Raw genomic sequence first — 18611 nt, forward strand, 5'->3', positions numbered from 1 at the left:
ACAGCCAAAAGAAACCTATTTGACTTGACATGTTCTTATATTAGTGGAGGGAGAAAGGACCTGTGAAGGTCTTTGTCAAAGGTGTGGTACAGACACAAGAGTGGATCCCTGCAAACCATGGTTGGTAGATCAGGAACCCACTTCAAGAAAACATTGATACACACACTGTTCCTCCTCTAGCACAAATCCCCTCACTTCCTCTTACAATGGTAAACCATGGTTAAACTGACAGCTGCACCAAATGCTAAACATGATTAAGAGTACAGTAATAAATTTCCCTCTTAACCATGGTTAGCAAGCTGTCTTAACCAGGATTTGAAACCAGGGATGAAGATGGTCAATGCCAACCACTCTCCCCATGGTTAGCATTGGGGAATATGCAATACTAATTCATGGTTAAAGTTGGCATAAGAAGGGAAGCATATAGCCAGCAGTTTCCTATTTGCATTCCCCAGGAGCTCTTATTCAGAGTCATGCATTGGTTCAGCACTGGAGGCAGCATGACTCTGAAGAAGAGCTCCTGGGGAATGCAAATAGGAAACTGCTGCTGTGCTCATGTCCTGCTTGTGAGCTTCTGACTGGCCACTGTGAAAACAGGACACTGGACTAGATGTGTTTTTAGTCTGATCCAGCAGCACTCTTCTCAAACTCACACTGAAGAGGGAAGGAAGGGAGGGAGTAATCATTTATCTTCTAGTTTGATAACCACAGTTTACAGAGTGCCTGTGTTATATATATTCTAAGACATGGGAAGGCAAACTAAGGCCTGGGGGCCGGATCTGGCCCAATTGCCTTTTAAATCCAGCCAGCAGATGGTCCGGAAACTGGTGTGTTTTTACATGAGTAGAATGTGCCCTTTTATTTAAAATGCATCTCTGGGTTATTTGTGGGGCATAGGAATTTGTTCATATCTTTTTTCAAAATATAGTTCGGCTCCCCACAAGGTCTGAGGGACAGAGAACCCTCAGTCCCCTGCTGAAAATGTTTGCTGACTCCTGTTCTAGGACAAAGTCCTGTGTAAAAAGGCAATAGTTTTCTTTAGTTTTTGAGTGCAAACCTTATGTTAAAAATTAAAAGGCATTAAGATTCAAAAAAAGTCAGTGCTTGTCATTTTTTGATAAGGATCATCTAAAAGGTATTCAGGTTAAAGCTGGATTTTCAGATTTGATCAATAAGACTCACTGCAGTCTCAGCTAACGTGGTGGTTTTAAGCAGATTTCCTTCTAGAAATCTACCAATCAATTTAAGATATGCGGCCATCACAGATGACCAGTTCCTTTGAACTGCTCTTGACATTTACACAACTGAGGCAACTTCTTATCTGGGCTTATAAAAATGCAAGTCTGCAGCAATCCCATGGATAGGTTTGCCTTCTGCAATTAGAAAGATCTGCCATGAAGATTAATATGTATGCAAGCTTGCCAAAGGCTATGATCCACATGCCACTCTGCTCTGAAATATTTTTGATAACTTTAATGGAACTTAATAAATGACTTAATAACTATTCTTAAAGAATGCTCACTGTATTAACAAGCAGGCAATGTAAGTCAAATCCTATGCTCCACCTTCAAACTTTGATGAGCACTACAATTCTAAACGGCGAAGAGTCCATGTTGAGTCTCCTCTTCCAATCACCGAAAAAGTATAGCCATACAGATGCTCAATGGAGCATGGAGGGATGCTTAGAAAGCTAGAAAGAATTCTGCAAGAAACTCCCAGATGTGACCATGTCCTGATTTAATTTATCCAGCTCTAGCAAAAACCATCAGCTGCAGAGACAGCTTTGCACAAAGGAAAGACATTTTCCCCTCTGTTTCTTGACAGTGGTCTTCAATTACAACCTGCAGTGATGAAATTCAGCAAGAGTGAAGGAAGAAATAAAAAGGAATGAAACCACCAGGATGAGTTTGTGGAGCCAGATTATTAAAAGTCCCACAGATGTTGGTGCAAGTGACAGCCGCCAGAACTTCATGAGGTAGGGGAATAGAATATGGAAAATTAAATTCCCCATTGGACCTGAACAAGATTAATATCTTCTCTGATGAACTGAATGTGTTTAATCTGGACTGCTAATATTAAATTTCCTGAGGTGCACATAGAAAAAAGGTTTTTTTGTGTGTGGGTGGGTGGGGGGACATGTCAAAGCGTAGCAGTGGCCTATAAAAATATAGGTCTTTTTTATTCTCTGAAAGTATATTCTCTCCATCCACTAGGTAAAACTGGCATGTTTTGGGTGTTAGGGGATGCGTAGTACCTCTGGTGGGGGACATGCAAACTGCTAAATCAGTCCTGGTATGTTTCCTCATCCCAGCATCCCTAGATCTAATGTATGTGTGAGTGCATGCAGGGGGAGAATCTCCAACCTAGGAGCAAACAACATTGGATTGGCAGTAGCCCCAGTTTGATCTGCAAGGTGATTCCCCACAAATCATGGCCACCTGCCAGGGACAGATGGGCAGGATAACCCACCTCTCAACCATCTGGCATCATTATGACATCAGGTGATTGGCAGGTGGAACACTGTCTCACCTGTCAAAGCTGGCCCATGGAGATGTGACAGATTATGATCTAGATCCCAAGTCAAAAAGGTCCCCTGTCTTTGGTCTAATGTGTAACCCTTAACAGGTGGATTATCACCAGGTTTCCACAAGCTACTCCTACAACAGTAGGTGGGCTACAAAATGGCTTGCTGCATGGGGCACATGACACAGAAAAGGAGATCTAAGGGGCCTCCATGAAATAGCCCATCTTATTTGAAGTGGCCCCTTTAAGTCCCATTAGACTTCCAAACATTAGGACAGTGCACGCTATATATTTTCAGTGAAAAAGAACATTTCTTTCTCACTTTAGATGTATAAATGACCTCACCCCACACTGTAAATTCAAGTGAACTTTTAGATTTACTCACTTCGCAATTTATTGGCAAAAGTTCAGAGAACATTTGTTAAAGCTGCTGGAGAGCAATAATTATGTACGCACAGACAAGAAATTTGTACTCCAGATCATATAAAATATTCTATGATCTTTCCTTTGAGACAGTTACCTTTTTTATATTAAAAAACAGACTTTGAAACAGACTAGGAAGTTGTTACATTTAATACTTCTGGGAAAGAATATTGCCCTGGTATTCAGTTCAGAGATTAAACAGGTCAACTCAATGAAAATGATTTGAGAAGGTTTTTTATGAGAACCATACCCATCCTTGTAATACCAAGGCCTTATTTAAATTTAATATGACAAACACGCACCATGGGGTTGGATCCAGCCTCAGTCATGCTTTGAACAGACCCACTAAAATCAATGGAATTTCTAATTTAAGTTCCTTTTTTTTTTAAAAAAAAAAATGCTCTCCTCTAAGCATGACTAAGTCTGGGTTGAAACTCCGTAGGTTTGTGCACACGTTCAATTAGATGGTTGATGGCCTATTATTCAGTGTAACAGTATGTAATCCCAGCCTCTTAGTTGATGCAATACCCTTTCACACACTGGAGAGAACTGACACTTCTGCCCTGTGGTTTCCTCTTCAAAGTGAGTGCTGTGGTGGGAAAGTGGGTATGGGAAAGAAAGAGACAGATGGAGGGAGTCTAAGGATAGTCACACAAAAAATAGGCAAAGGAATGGAATAGAATGGAGAGTTAGTCTGGTTAGACTAAGAACAGACAAATTGGAACCTTCCAGCTCCTGAGTTATCTTAGAGTTAGAGTTAATCTATCTGAAAGATCGTATTCCCTCATATGATCCTGCCCAGGTTCATGAGATATTCATGGGAGCCCCTTACTTCAGTCCTGCTACCCACACAGCAACACTTGGTGAGGACACAAGGAAAGGGCCTTCTCAGTGGCTGCTCCCAGACTTTGGAACTCCCTGCCAGGAAAAGCTAGACTGGCACCCTCCTTGTTGTCCTTCCACCAGCAAGTGAAGACTTTCTTGTTTCAACAGGTTATGGGAAATGAAAAGGCTGGTGCTGTGCTGTTTTAATTGTAATTATTGATAGGGTTTTAACATATTTTATATACATTTATAGTTTTAGTTCTACAAATGTTCAATTGTTTTTCATGATTGGTTTTCTCTGCACGATATTTTATTCAAGCTTTTTCATAATACAAGATAAAAAAAACTAATCTAAATAAGATTTTTTTCTATGTTTATAGCAGTTCTTATTTTTTTCCCTTTAAGCTGTCTTGAGTTCCCATCAGGGGAAAAGGCAGGTTATGAATGAATGAATGAATGAATAAATAAATAAATAAATAATAAACTAGGACCAGGGAGCCATGAAAAACACTGAGCAGCCTTGGCCATTCATGAACTCTTAGTCTAACCTACCTCATAGGGTGGTTGTGATTAATTGGGGTGGTGGTGGAGAGAAACACAGATATAACCCTGAGTTCATTGGAAAATAAGGAGTTAAAACGCAATAAGTAGTAACTGATTCACAACTATTTGCAAGGTTACTTGAATAAGTTTCAAGTCTCTCCATGGCAAACTGGTAATTTACACTCTTTAAATTATTAAAATAGCTTTTTACATTAGTGTACTCATGATGTAAACATTTCTAAAGAGTAAACACCTTCCATTCTTAATGCATAAAAGATTACTAGTAAACATCATTTCATTATACATTAATTGCAAGTTTTATTTGGTGAACCTAATATACAGATGCTATTAAGTGATGAAATTAAATCCTTATTTGCATGAATAGTTATTTGACATGTTAAACAGCTATTTAAAACTATTCAGTTTGATCCTCTTTGTGGAATTATTTTTAGATTTCACAATAGTTATTAGGCCAGAGAAGTTGCTTTTCTACCAAAATGGACAAGGCTGAAAATGAATATATTTAAAAAACCAATGAAATTTGCTGCTCTGGTTTAGTGAAAGGAGGGGGATTAAAGATTGTTGATGTAATCAAGAAGAATAGCATTCTCCAGAAAATAATTCCCTAGGGAAGCATTCACAGATCAATTAGCTGAATTCAGACTGCCAACTCTGTCTTACTCTATATGGATTTGAAGTGGTCAACCAAATGCCACTTTGGCTGAAGTCTCTCCCCTGTTGACCAAAATTGGTAGTACCTGACATTTACTGTGGGAGTTCTGTTCCCGGCTCCTGCATGCCCTGCCTCGCCTCATTCCATCCCACCATTTAGTGACATCTTTCAGACATGCATTAATCAGTCAGTCGTTGCCTGTGATTTTTCCAAATCACTTCTGCTCATGGAAGCTGTACAACTCAGAGCAGCAAATAAAACTAAACTACTGCAGTCAAACTGGTCAAACCACAACATGTGCTGGGTTGGCGGGAGTGTGTGAACGGGATGGGAAACTCACTGCGCAATGCCCACTTAGTATGTTCGAATGCTGTTTTCAGTGGGCAGATGAAAAGGGCTTCCACTGAACGTTGATGTGATTATACAGAAATATTCATAATACTTTTACCATTGCTATTATCATCTCGTAGGATTGTATTTTAAATGTTGTAAGCACCATGAGTAGATTTAATTTGAAGTGGAAGTTGATTAATCCCACAAACCAACAACTAAACAAATAAATTGGACCCAACCTCTCCAACGCTGGCAATCCATTCCCAGGTTCTCTAAACCCAGATACCACAATCCAAAGGTTTGCTAGAATAGTTGAAATGAGTGAGATAATGATCTAAGGAGTGGTGGGAAACATCAATTAGAAATCCACTTTCCCCCTTTTGAAGTCTTCAATGGTAAAAACTGCAGGTTAGAATAACTTGATTCTGCTTCGGGTAAGAATTAACTGGAAAACATGAATACCCCATTCAGTTTAACATCCCTGGATTTATTTTCTTTTTAAACATCTGAATAAATGGGCAGACTTTAGTACTATGGTGCCCTAAGCTAGGCAAAAATCCTCTCCCCCCCCCCCCACAGCACCCACACAGTGCTGGGCTTTGGGAAGGAGGTTTGAGGATTCCAGGAGGGTCCTAGAGCCTTTCACCTTCTCCCCAAATTTTGGCAAGTACTAACTAGGCTTTGGGAAGGAGAATGGAGGGCTCTAGGACCCTGCTGGAGCCTACATGCCTCCTTCCCATAACAGGGCACCTTCTCTGCTCAGAACTCAGTGAGGGGGAAATGGTCAGCTGCCCTAACTCTGCCTCTGCTGAACACTCAGATTATGGTAAGAGACCTTGGCTCAGTGACAGAGCACAAGCTCTGCATAGAGAAGGTGCTAAGTTGAGTCCCTAGTACCTCCAGTTACAAAGGATCAGGGCAGGTGTTGAAAGTTTCCACGACCTTGGACAGCCACTGCAAGGCATAGTAGATGATACTGAACGGGCTAAAGGTCTCATTTGATGTGAAGCAGCCTCATGTATTGTGATAGGAGTTTTGTGGTCTTAGATATATGGTAATGTTCATAACCGCACATACATAGGTCGGCACAGGAAGACCAACCTGAAACCATTTTTGATTCCTAAACTGACCAAATGTTTTCTCTGCAAGGTCAAACTGGAAAAGCCTCCCCATTGTCTCTTTCCTCACAAATCCTGTCTTAAGGACACATTTAAGATATGAATAGGGTGTGAGCCTGTGACCTGGCCCAGGAAATAAGTATTTTACCACTACAAAAGAATGGCCAGGCTCCCCAGGAAATCCAATCAAGTAACTTGCCAGACAGGAGATAAACTGCGCCAGGAGAAAAACAACATGCAAATGTTCTGTTTTAGACCGCCTTTTCTGGGATGTATCTGAGGGGTGGTCTTAGGTTACACCCCTTCTGTGATGTATGCATAATGTTTCTGGGGGTGGTCTTGATCTAGAGGATGGGAATTTCAAAAGTCTTTATAAGCCCTTGCACAGCATTTTTGTGGGTCCTCCTCCTTTCCTGCGAGTGAGGGGAGCACCCTGTTGCAACAGATCAATAAAGATCAAGCTTACTAGCTGCTTTGCTTCTCAATATTCTCTGGTTGGCCTCCGTTATCTTCTCCTACCAATAGGGAACCTATGTAAGGACTCTATATGGGCTCTTGGATACCCCATAAGGGAAAAGGGCATATTTTTCTTTACAACAGTATTCATTACTTCAAACTAAGGATCATGCAATTTCCCTTCTTCTAAAGCAGACCAGCACAATATGTGACTTACCAAGTCAAATGCAGCCCATCAGTTAAAATAGTGTCATCTGTCAGGTTGGGAATTAGTGGCAATTAAATTTCTGGTTTTGCTACCTGCCTAGAATTACAAAATTGGGGTTGGGGTTATCTAGTTCCTTGCAGAATATCACATGGCTGTTGGGTTGCATTCATCCAGGGGAGTCACAGAAGCTGTTGCAAGAACAGTGACCACAGGCAATTCCCAGGTGGAGGGGTAATAAGGTTATATGAGATCAGTGTTTTAGTCTTGGCAAGACATCTCAGTTCCTCTCTCAATCTGACAGAAACTAAAGTTACTTTTGAATCACTGCTCATTCAAATATTGCTTATGTATGCACCGGGGAATAAACCTCATTCTCTCTTTCATGCTTCAGTATTAGCTTTGTCTTTCAAGATGTTAGCTAAACAGATGAGAGTCCTTCATCTCCTTTGGGTTTTGAGGTGCTGAATTGTAAGATCGGAAAATTTTAATCCCCCAGCCCATAAAGGAAACAGCACTACTGCAAGAAAAAAAAGGAAAAGAAAGGAAGGGGGTAGGGAAGCTGAGATTGTCTATTCGGAGCCTGCCAATGTAAGGAGGGCTTGAAAACTGGGGTAAGCTGAACTAAAGCAAATGGACAATTAATTCCTAAAACTACTGTTCAGAAGCTGGTGTCCTCCGTCAAAGCCAAAGCCAGTTTCCTAGTTGCCTAACTAAAGGTAAGAGATAGGAAAAAATATAATTTGTCATAACAGAACATGGTAGAAGATCACTTTGCTGACCCATGTACTCTCACTCTGCATTTGAAGTGTCCCTCCAGAAAAAACCTAGTTACTGACTATGGCCACAAAACTTATGTTACTGGTATGCACTGGAAGAGGCAGCATCAGAGGCAGTGATTACTGCAAGGATGGACAGCCTGTGGCCCTCCAGATGTTGTTGGATTTTAACTCCCAACACAACTGATCATTAGCCATGCTGGATGTGGCTGATGGAGTTGTTTGTTGTAGGCATCCATCTGGCTCGACAGACCATTAGTGCACCTCTGAGGGTGAAATCAAATTGCTGGAGAATCACAGCGCCTGCTGTGGCTGCAGAGACCGTTCACTTGTAACTGTTGCCTCCCACAATGTTTTTGCTGCGTTAGGAGCACTGAAGTGACCTTTCTGGGGTGCAAGCCTGAGCAGTGCGTATGGAGGTCCTGGGCTGCCCAAAGACAAGACACCCCCCTTCTCAGCCTCACTGATGTGGTCCAAAGGAAAGCTGAACAATGCATGGGAAAGGTTTAAAATGAGAACACTATCTCAGTGTTGAAAAAACTGTTAAAATGCCATCCAGGTTATTATTTGTGTTTCTTAATCACTGGTTGTTTTTATTAGGTTAATTAGATCTCTTTCAATTTCACTGTCTATATATCCAGAGATATATATATAAAGATAGTTATTGGATTCATTTGTTTGGCAAATAATGGCTCAAGAGATAATTAGTTCTCTTTTTCCTTTCTTTTTAAAAATTATTTGTTATTATTTTTCTATTTTGTTGAGTAACTCTTTACTTGTATTTTGTATTTGCTATGTTGTTGTTTATGTTGCTTGCTGAAATGATAATGAAGCCTGGAGTACAATGTTAAAACCAAAAGAGCTATTTTATGTTTATTTTGTAAGCAGTGCAATTTACTGGTGAATACGTCCCCCTTTCTTTGTAATTAGAACAATTTTGTATTGTTGTAACATTCAATATTGCAGAAGGTTTTTTACAACTCAAAAAACCTCCCTACAAATCATTTTCTAAATAATGGGATATCTTCTTAGACACCACAAATGGAACAACACACATGTGGTCCTGATAATACCAAGATTGCAAGTTTGATCCCTGTAAGGAATAGCTACATATTCCTGCATTGTAGGGGGTTGGAATGGATGACCCTCAGGGTGCCTTCCAAATCTATGATTCTAAGATTCTATGGTGTGGGTGCAGGGGAGAAGCTTCCTTATACCAAGTAAGACAGCACAATGTATGGGGAAGGGAGAGACACACAGGAAGCTTCTTTACAGATTCCAACCACTGGCCCATCTACCTCTGCATTGTCTACACAATGGCATCAGCTCTCGAGGGTTTCAAACAAGAGTCTTTTCCAACCCTTCCTGAAGATGTGAGAGACTGAGCATAGGACCTTTGGAATTCAAAATGTACTTTTACTACTGAGCTGGATCTTTCAAACAGCACACCATGCTCATCTTTTGAATGCTTAGGAGACACAAACCTGGACAAACTATCTTCCTATCTAAGCTGCTGTCCTCGAGCTGTTTGATTGCCTGCTGTTCTTGCATTTACTTTGGGGGGGTGGGTGGGAGGAAAGAGCCAGACACCTGTTGCATGACACACTCCAGATTTGTAAATGCCTCTAAGCAACTGGGAGATGGGATTATCTACAGCTGGACTGTAAGACAGAAGATAGAAAATAATAATTTGGAATGTAAGTCACCTTTTTCTTTTTTTTAAAGGAGAGCTTTGAATTATAGAGCAAGGAGGGGCAGGGGAGAAATCAAACCTCTTCATCATGCAAAAGCCATTCTGATTTCAAGTAGCCAATTTCTCACTCTTCCATTAATGTTTTATTCTAGAAAGCACTTATGCAATGACTATGGGACAGCCAAGTTGTAATTAACTAAATACTTGCCTATGTTTTTTTTTTAAATAATTTTTATTAAAGTTTTCCAATTTAAAACAAATTAAATCCAATTTATAATCTTTTTCCAATAACCAGGACTTCCCCTCCCCTCCCCCTCTTGTCTTCCAGTTTAACAAATCAATTCAACAAATTCTTATCCCCAAATTACACTTATCGTCAATAACCCAATTTTTCGAAAATTCCCATCCCCTAAGATCGACCTAATTCCCTTCCACGAGTTCCCCCGCTTCAAGAATAATGCAGATAAAAATAAACAAGATAAAAAATAGTTTTGCACCCTTTGGATTCCAGATTTCCCTCCCCCCTTTCCCGGTTGCGTTCCCAATATCCCTCGACATCTGATATCTTCCTGGGGTTCCCACATCTCACTAAACCCAAACCTCTCTAGTCCTTTACCAGTCATTTTTAAATTCGAATGTCCAATCATAGAAGGAGTCTATCTCAAAAAGGGGCCCATTTCTTCTATCCAGATTTTTATATCCAGGAGCAAAAACTCCAATTTTATTTCTGTAAGCTTGTCAAATCTGAATGTCCCAAATGTTCCCACTTCCAGTTCTGTCCAGATCTTGTTATTTCATTATTCTTATTAATCACACTCCTCCTTTTTATTTTTTGCTTTTTCCCTGCTCTTCTGCCGAAATGTTCTATTTCCAAAAGTTTCTAGTTTCTCTGCAGAGGCTTGTTATTCAGGAGCAAAACATTGCGTCATGTCCCTTTCATTTACATCCATTGTTTTCTGTAGTGTGTAGACCTCTGTAGACAAAATAATGTTCCATTTCTGCAGTTTCCCAGGAGATAAAAAGTTCTGTTCAACTGTTCAAATTTCCAGTCAAAAACACTTGCAATATCCCTCAGCTCCTCTAGATGGATTTCAGTAACTGAGTTCCCTTCCAGATCACATCCACCAATCCAAGTAGCTTGTTGATCCTTATTTGAAACATTTTATATCCAATTTATAACCAATGTAACCGGCAAAGTCCTCATAACAAAGTCTCTGTTTTGTTCTTCCGTTTTGACAGCTCTTTGACAGCTGTCAAAACCTCCGTTTCTCTTCCCCAGGCATTTTCACCAGTCGCTCCCGGGGTTCCGGGGGGGGGGGTGCTTTTTAGTTCAAATTCCACTTTTCTCCTCCAGCTCAATCTTATATTTTTCCCTCGCGAATTCATCAAGTCACTAATTCATCAAGAGTCACTAATTCATCAAGATAAGGTCACTCTCGATCTTAGTTGTTAAGTCCTTTGTTTTGGCTCTTCTACAATTGTGGGGGGGATGACTTCCTTTTTATACCCCCCCCCCCCGCTCGCTCCGGATTTTAAAAATTTATCCCTCTTTTTAATCCATATTCCAATTACTCACGGGTTGTTCTTTTGGATCCAGATTTTCAATGGAAGAAGCCAGCGCTCTCCACCGAATGGCATGCGGCTTCGCTCGGCAGGGGAAGCGGCGGACTCAAAGCACCCCCCCCCCAGGCGCCCGCTCTCCAGCCTTTAAAAAGGCTCTTTCGTGGGCCGGGGGGGGGGGCTTAAAGGTGCCAGCCGAGTCACCATGTCCATGGGGCTCCGTGCCCATGGTTTTTGCGGGTCCCTGCGTCGCCGGCGCGGTAGAACCCAGCCCCTGCCGAGCCAGCTCCCTCCGGAGCACGGAGGGAGCCCGCCATTCGGCGATGGCGCCAACCCGGAAGTCTAAATACTTGCCTATGTAAGCATATGTCAACATCTGCAATGACAACATCAGCAGAGAGTGTGACATTCCATTGGCTGGAATCTATGGTACTCCAGAAGTTGCTTACCTACATCTCCCATCATTGCTGACCACTGGAGGGCCACAGTTTAGCCACACACCCACACCCGCTGTACAGTGTTAACCTCAGTAAGAGAAGCATGAACCAGGGTTGTTTCATTCTGTGAGCCTACAACTTCTTTATAACTTCAGGTAGTTGGTCAAGACACATCTTTTTCAGAGGGTATATGGAGGAGGAAATAACTTAATTGACAACTACTAATAGCAACAGCATTCAGTAATTTGTTGTTGTTGTTGTTGTGTGTTTTAAGTGTTTGTGTACATGTAGAGCTTTAAAGCCATTAATGGCTTCAGTGCTGTATGCCTGAAGGAGGTCTCTGCACCCATAATTCAGCCCAGGGACTGAGGTCTAGCTCCAAGAGCCTTCCAGTGGTTCCCTCATTGTGAGAAGTGAAGTTACAGGGAATCAGGCAGAGGGCCTTCTCGACTGCAGCACCCACCCTGTGAAACACCTTCCCATAAGATGTCAAAGGGATAAATACAACCTTCCATAGACATCTAAAGACAGCCCTGTTTTGGAACAACCTTCCATAGACAGCCCAGCATTGGAACACTTTTAATGTGTGATGTTCTGTTGTGTTGCTGCTGTGTTTTTGTATATTATGTAGGGGACACGGGTGGTGCTGTAGTCTAAACCACTGAGTCTCTTGGGTTTGCTAATTGGATGGTCAGCAGCTCGAATTTGCATGACGGGGTAAGCTCCAGTTGCTCCATCCCAACTTCTGCCAACCTAGGAGTTCGAAAGCACGTCAGTGCATGTAGTTAAATATATACCACTGCGGTGGGAAGGTAAATGGCGTTTCCATGCGCTCTGGCTTCTATCACGGTGTTCTGTTGCACCAGAAGCAGTTTAGTAATGCTGGCCACATGACCTGGAAAGCTGTCTGTAGACAAATGCCGGCTCCCTTGACCTGAAGTGAGATGAGTGCCGCACCCCATAGTTGCCTTTGACTGGACTTAACCGTCCAGGGGTCATTTACCTTTTTTACCTGTATATTGTGTAGGAAGCTAATCAGAATATCTGGGGCAACCCAGTCAGATGGGCAGTGTAGAAAAAAAATAAGTTGTTGTTGTTGCTGCTGCTAATAGATTGCATTTCTTATGGCTTTAATGCATTCTTATTTACTTGTTATTTTTACTGTAAACTACACTCTGACTTGTGCAAATGGTGGTATAAAAATAAATAGATTTTGTTTTGATGCTCTTTGTGAAGTGCAGAAGCTCCCTTTCCCCCAACAAGTTGTAAGAAAAAAATCAATTTATATCAGGCAATTCTTTTATCAGACCTCCAATAAAATGTGGATTTATTTTTCTTCATTTTTCTAAGCACAGAGTTTGAATTATGAAATGTACTCAGACTGCTTCCAGCAATGCTGCCACAAGCTCTGAACTGCCAGTTGCAGTGGACATACATTTATGAAGAGGACAAATTTCACTCTAAAAATGTTGCTCTGTTTTAAACACTGTACGGATCATAAATAGTTAACTGTGTGAAGATGGGAAGCAAAAACTGGTCTTCTACTCCTAGTTGAAGGTAAACAGCTTGTATTGTGCTGGGGTTCAGCTGGCAGTCTGCACAAGGACAGTTAAACAAATACTGTTGCTGAAGGAAGGTGATATATATAAAATCAGTCTATGAGTCTAATAAATCAGTTTATGCTACAACCCTCAAAATAGGCACAACCACAGAAGTTAGCTAACTAGGAGGTCTGGAAAATAGATACTGAAAATGTCAGGGTGAAGCGACAGCATCGCCTCCCCCCCCCTTTTTATAGTGGGTGGGGAAATGGGGGAGGCAACAGATGACAACTTCATCCCATCTGTCCAAATGCTGCTAGATCTAAAGTGACAGCAACAAAAGTCCCCAAACTCATCAGCTCCCAAAACCCATCAATATTAGACAGGCTTCTTCCTCTTACCTTCAAAACTCCCAGCAAACAGGTAAATCCAGGTTACAGCAGGAACAAAAAGGAGAGTCAGAGAGGCAGCCAGGAATTTCCGTCGCCCTCTACAGATTCCCAGCATTCTCTCAGAAGTGGAGATTCCTAATCTGGTTCTATTCCTATGTCGGAAGCATGAAGTCCACAGTCTCCCACATATTCCCTGAAAGAAAGAGAAGGAAGCAATACATTATCTGTGCACATTAGCACCCTGCCATTCTCATGAGCAAAGTTAGACTCCTCCAACAGTCCCTGCAAAAACACGGGTAAAAATAGGCCACACACACTGCAAAAACACAGTCCCAATTTCAGTATTCTGTAAAATGTCAAAAACAATAAATGTGTTCCTTAGAAGCATCATGAAAGAGCATAAATCAATAGTGTATCTTATCATATCAGCTACACGCGACATACATTTTATTAAAAAAAAGCAACCATTTTACGCTGCCCTTTGAAAATAAAGAAACCTCCATTCTCCTTGATGTCTCTGCACAGGTGGTATTCCTGGGTAGATAAAACAGGGCCACCTGTTCTGCCGCCTCTGCTTCCAAAGAGCAGCGGGTACACCAGCAGCCACCTGAAAGCGGAAGAGTCAGAAGCAGTAGCAATCAGTAGTAGTAGTAAGCAACAATGTTCTCTGAGAGTTGTTTCATACACAATGCTTTCTAGGTGTGCACTTAACATGCTTCGGATATTCCTTGAAAGCATGTGAATGTGGCAATAATTTACAAACATGTAAGCCATGTCAGGAATCCACAACAGACAGCAATTTCTTGTTAAGTCTTGTGTTCTGTTCTGATTTCAGATCTGTGACTGTGAAATGTAAAACTGAAGTGTAAGGTGGCCTTTTAGGGCCCTTTACATTTCACCATTTCAGTTTGCTCCTTAGCACTGCTGTGGCACTTGTACTCATCCAGAATCAACAGCTTGGGCATAGCTCTTGTATGAATACAAGTAATCCCACCACAAAATTATTTTCACAGATGCAGTCTATTTAAAACATTTAAACCCACCTTGTGGACTGTGGCTGCTATAAAAATATAGTAAGTACCACTACTATCATCATCATCATCATCATCATCAATTATTTATTAACTGCCTTCTAAAAAAAGGTCTCAAGGCTATTTACACTAAAGATAATTAAAAACAAGAAATGAAAACCACAACAAATATACAGCGGTACCTCAGGTTACATACGCTTCAGGTTACAGACTCTGCTAACCCAGAAATAATACCTCGGGCTAAGAACTTTGCCTCAGGATGAGAACAGAAATCGTGCTCTGGCGGTGCGGTAGCAGCAGGAGGTCCCATTAGCTAAAGTGATGGTTGAGGTTAAGAACAGTTTCAGGTTAAGAACAGACCTCCGGAACAAATTAAGTACTTAACCTGAGGTACCACTGTATTTAAATCAAGACTAAAACCATACAAAATAGACACTCAGGGTAAAGACCCATTTATCCAGCTAGAAAAGCCTGTCAGAACACAAATGTCTTCAATTGCTTCAGAAAAGTGCATATAGTGGGCACCTGCTGTACCTTGACAGGACTGCCATTCCACAGAATGGGGCAACTATATTACAAGCCCTGCTCTGAGTTATTGTGAACAGGTTTCTGAGATCTTTGCAGAAGAGACTCTCCCACAGACTGCAGTGATCTACTGACTGTAAGGCATAAGGTGCTCTCTCAAGGAACTTGGTCTTGAGACTTCTCTGCTAGTACCAGCACGTTGAACTCAGCCCAGTAGCAGATTGGCACCTAGTGCAAATCCTGAAAGCAGGGTGTTATACGATGGTGGCAGCTTGCCCCCACAAGCAACCTAGGAACCCTGTTCTCCACCAGCTTCAGCCTCCAAATCATAGGGTGCATTGGACTAATTGAACCGTGAAGTTATCAGTGAATGGACAACTGTGGTCAAGCTATCCTGATCTAGGAACAGTTGTAGTTGTCATATCAACCCAAGTTAGTAAAAGGCACCCCTAGACACTGAGGATACCAGCATCTCCAGTAACAGAGATGGAATCGGGAGCACCCCCAAACTACCTACTTGCTCCTTCAGGGAGAGTGCAACCCCATTCCAGGGGAGGTAACATACCAACTTCCTGGAGCTGGGAACTACTCCTCCACAGTGCCTCCATCTTACCAGTATTTAGACTCAGTTTCTTTGGCCTCATCCAGGGCCTTCTCAGTCATTCCCAATTCAGACGTGAAAGAGAAATAGAGTTGGGTATTATCAGCATATTCCTCCCAAACACCTAAAGACTGATCCATGTAGATGTTAAATAGCATCAGAGACAAGACAATGCCTTGTGACACCCTATAGCTAAACAGCCAGGAGACCAAGAAGCACCCATCCAATTCTACCACCCCTGGAGATAAGACTGGAACTACCAAAGAACAGTACCCAATACCCATCTCCAGCAGATCGTCCAGGAGGATACCATCGTTGATGGTATCAAAAGTTGATGAGAGCTACTGCAACACATTCTGCAATAGCTGTTAATGTAATACAGTGGTACCTCGGTTTACGAATGTAATCTGTTCCAGAAGTCCGTTCTTAAACCGAAACCATTCTTAAACTGAGGCGTGCTTTCCCTAATGAGGCCTCCCACACCAGTGCCCTTCCATCATTCAGATTCCGTTCTTAGACGGAGGTAAAGTTCGCAAACCAGGACACTACTTCCGGTTTTGCAGAGTTCTTAAACTGAATAGTTCGTAAACAGGGCTGTTCTTAAACTGAGGTACCACTGTACATTAATTTGTGCATTAAAATGCTACAGAAAGCATTGTATTGTTTTCTAAAATGGAAGCAGGAATTTCATTCATGTGTGACACACTGTATTGAGTCGAATTTGTTATACATTCATCGACTTTGTATTAAAACTCAGTTATTTACTTTACTTCTTAACTGATATACCTTTCAAGTATGCTTTAAAGCCTATCAATTTTCCCATGATTTCACTGGCTAGAGTGGTGAATGATTACATTTCACTCTTCGTATATTTACCGATGTTATTTAAGAGAATAACAACAGTCTTGGAGGTTCCTAGCGATTTGAGAGTCAATTTATTTAAAAAGTAAGTAACTCTGTTACGTAAAAATGTTTTCTGTATTTCATTTGTTATAAAACGAACTCTTGAATGTGGCATGGGTATTTGCAACCAGGCAAGACTGTACTGTGGGCACCCAGTTTTCACAGCAACAGGTCAAGCAGCCCTCACAGAAACTTGAAATGTCATTTTATTTAATGCCAATTTTTTTGAACATAGATACACTCTGTCCTTTTTGCAGATGTACATCTAAGGCATTAGCTACTTTTAAAATACCTTAGCTTTGCTATTATTTCTATTTTCCTTTCAACAGTCTTTCCACAAGACAGATACCCTTCCAAAAGTGGGATATGCACCACTAACAAGTATTGATCAACTCAATTTACTTTTTGTAAGCTTTCCTTATCTATGCATTTTCTATTGGATTGTCTCTCATATGGTCTTTAAAACCATTTATGGATCATAGCTGAAAGAGATTGGCTCCCTTGCATGCTAAACTCAGTGGTGCTTTCAAGATGAACCTTGAATCAGACAAGGTATGTACTTTGAATTTAGCTCGGCTTTGACTTTAGCCCAGCTTTCTTTGGGTGAAATCAAGCTCAGCCTCCAGGATTAATCTTTTCTTCCCCATGGTTGCCAGACAGGGATTTGTGCTTTCAGGTGGAAGCTGCAGAAAAGTTGGGGTGGGTAGGAAATACTCTATGTTTCTGCATTATTTCAGCTCTGAGTCAGGCAAAACACACAAACACACAGTGACACACAGAGTCAAAACATGAAGAGTAGCAAAACACACACGCACAATCCAAGTTTCACACAGCTGTATTCAGGACTGCTAAGTTCATTACAAGGCCTATCAGCAGTGAATGTCAATAGCTGTAATAGGAAAAGCTCTTCTTGCATCAAAAGTTCAGCTTGCATTCTCCCCAAACCATTCACAGTATTTCAGCAGTTTCCAATATACCAGCACAACCATACCAGCACAACTTGGTCAAGGGATACATGGCTGGCTTATATATTGGATGCAGTATGCAAAGCTGTCCTCTGTAATGATGGTATGTTCCAAGCTTGGGGGTATACATCAGGCAATACAGATAAGGTTAATTACTTGTCTATCTTTGTATTTTTATTTTGGTCTGTCCCCGCACCCCTCAGAATATGAGAAGGGTGGAAGAAATTCTATGTATCACTCCTCATCACATTTAAATACAGTATATTTCAAATTATATATCAAATTGAAAGGACAAAGGAAAAATCGCAGTGCTAAAACTTAGCTGTTAAGAGTCATATTATTTAGCAGACTATACTGCTGTTAAGAGGGCAGCAGAAATATCACACATTAGAAAAAGGTGCCTGATAGTCTTCAGACTATATCTATTTTAAATAGGAACAAAAAGTTTTAAAAACTATGCATACCAAGTTGTCAAAACTGCACCGAATTCAATCCTAAAACTTTTTTCAAAGAAAATCTTGAGGGAAAATGCCATTAGCTCATATTGTCGTGGCTTGCTTGTTCAAATACCTTGAACACTTAATCAGACATATGTTGACTATTTACCATTGTCAAATGTTGAAAGGATATGAAAGAACTATGTAGTCCCTGCTTCCAAGGAGGACGGAATAAACTGTTTGTTTATGATCCACAACAGTGTGCTGCGGAAGGCAGAACATCCATACAGCAAATGTAATTTTACCAATCTAGCTTGGTTTAGAAAGCCACAGCTTGCTTAATTCAGACAACATGATGTCCTGCAGATGTGTACTAGACTACAACTTTCAACATCCCTGACCATTGGTCAGCCTGACTAGGAACGATGGGTGTTGCAGATCACAACATCTCGAAGATATATATATTGTTTATTCCTGGCTTATATAGTAGATGCAATATGCACATCTCGTTTTCTTTCTTTTTTTAATGATACACAAAAGCCTTTCTATCAAAAGAGCATCTTAAAAAAAATTACATCTAGATTTTATGATTTTGAAGAAAATTAATCCACAGATGAATGCAGAATGCCACTACTGTAGTTAACTGGA

General features: G+C 41.0%; 1 protein-coding gene across 1 annotated transcript in view; it reads right to left on the minus strand.

Annotated features, from left to right (window-relative positions):
* LARGE1 (LARGE xylosyl- and glucuronyltransferase 1) overlaps positions 1-18611 on the minus strand; it is a 328203-nt gene that overhangs the window by 226902 nt on the left and 82690 nt on the right. Inside the window, exon 2 of the mRNA XM_081879465.1 lies at positions 13511-13694. Coding sequence (XP_081735591.1) covers positions 13511-13616 — 106 coding nt within the window. The 5' untranslated portion in view covers positions 13617-13694. The remainder of the gene's footprint in view (positions 1-13510; positions 13695-18611) is intronic.

This window comes from Podarcis erhardii (assembly GCF_964252035.2).
Source record: "Podarcis erhardii genome assembly, chromosome: 10".
NCBI lineage: Eukaryota > Metazoa > Chordata > Lepidosauria > Squamata > Lacertidae > Podarcis > Podarcis erhardii.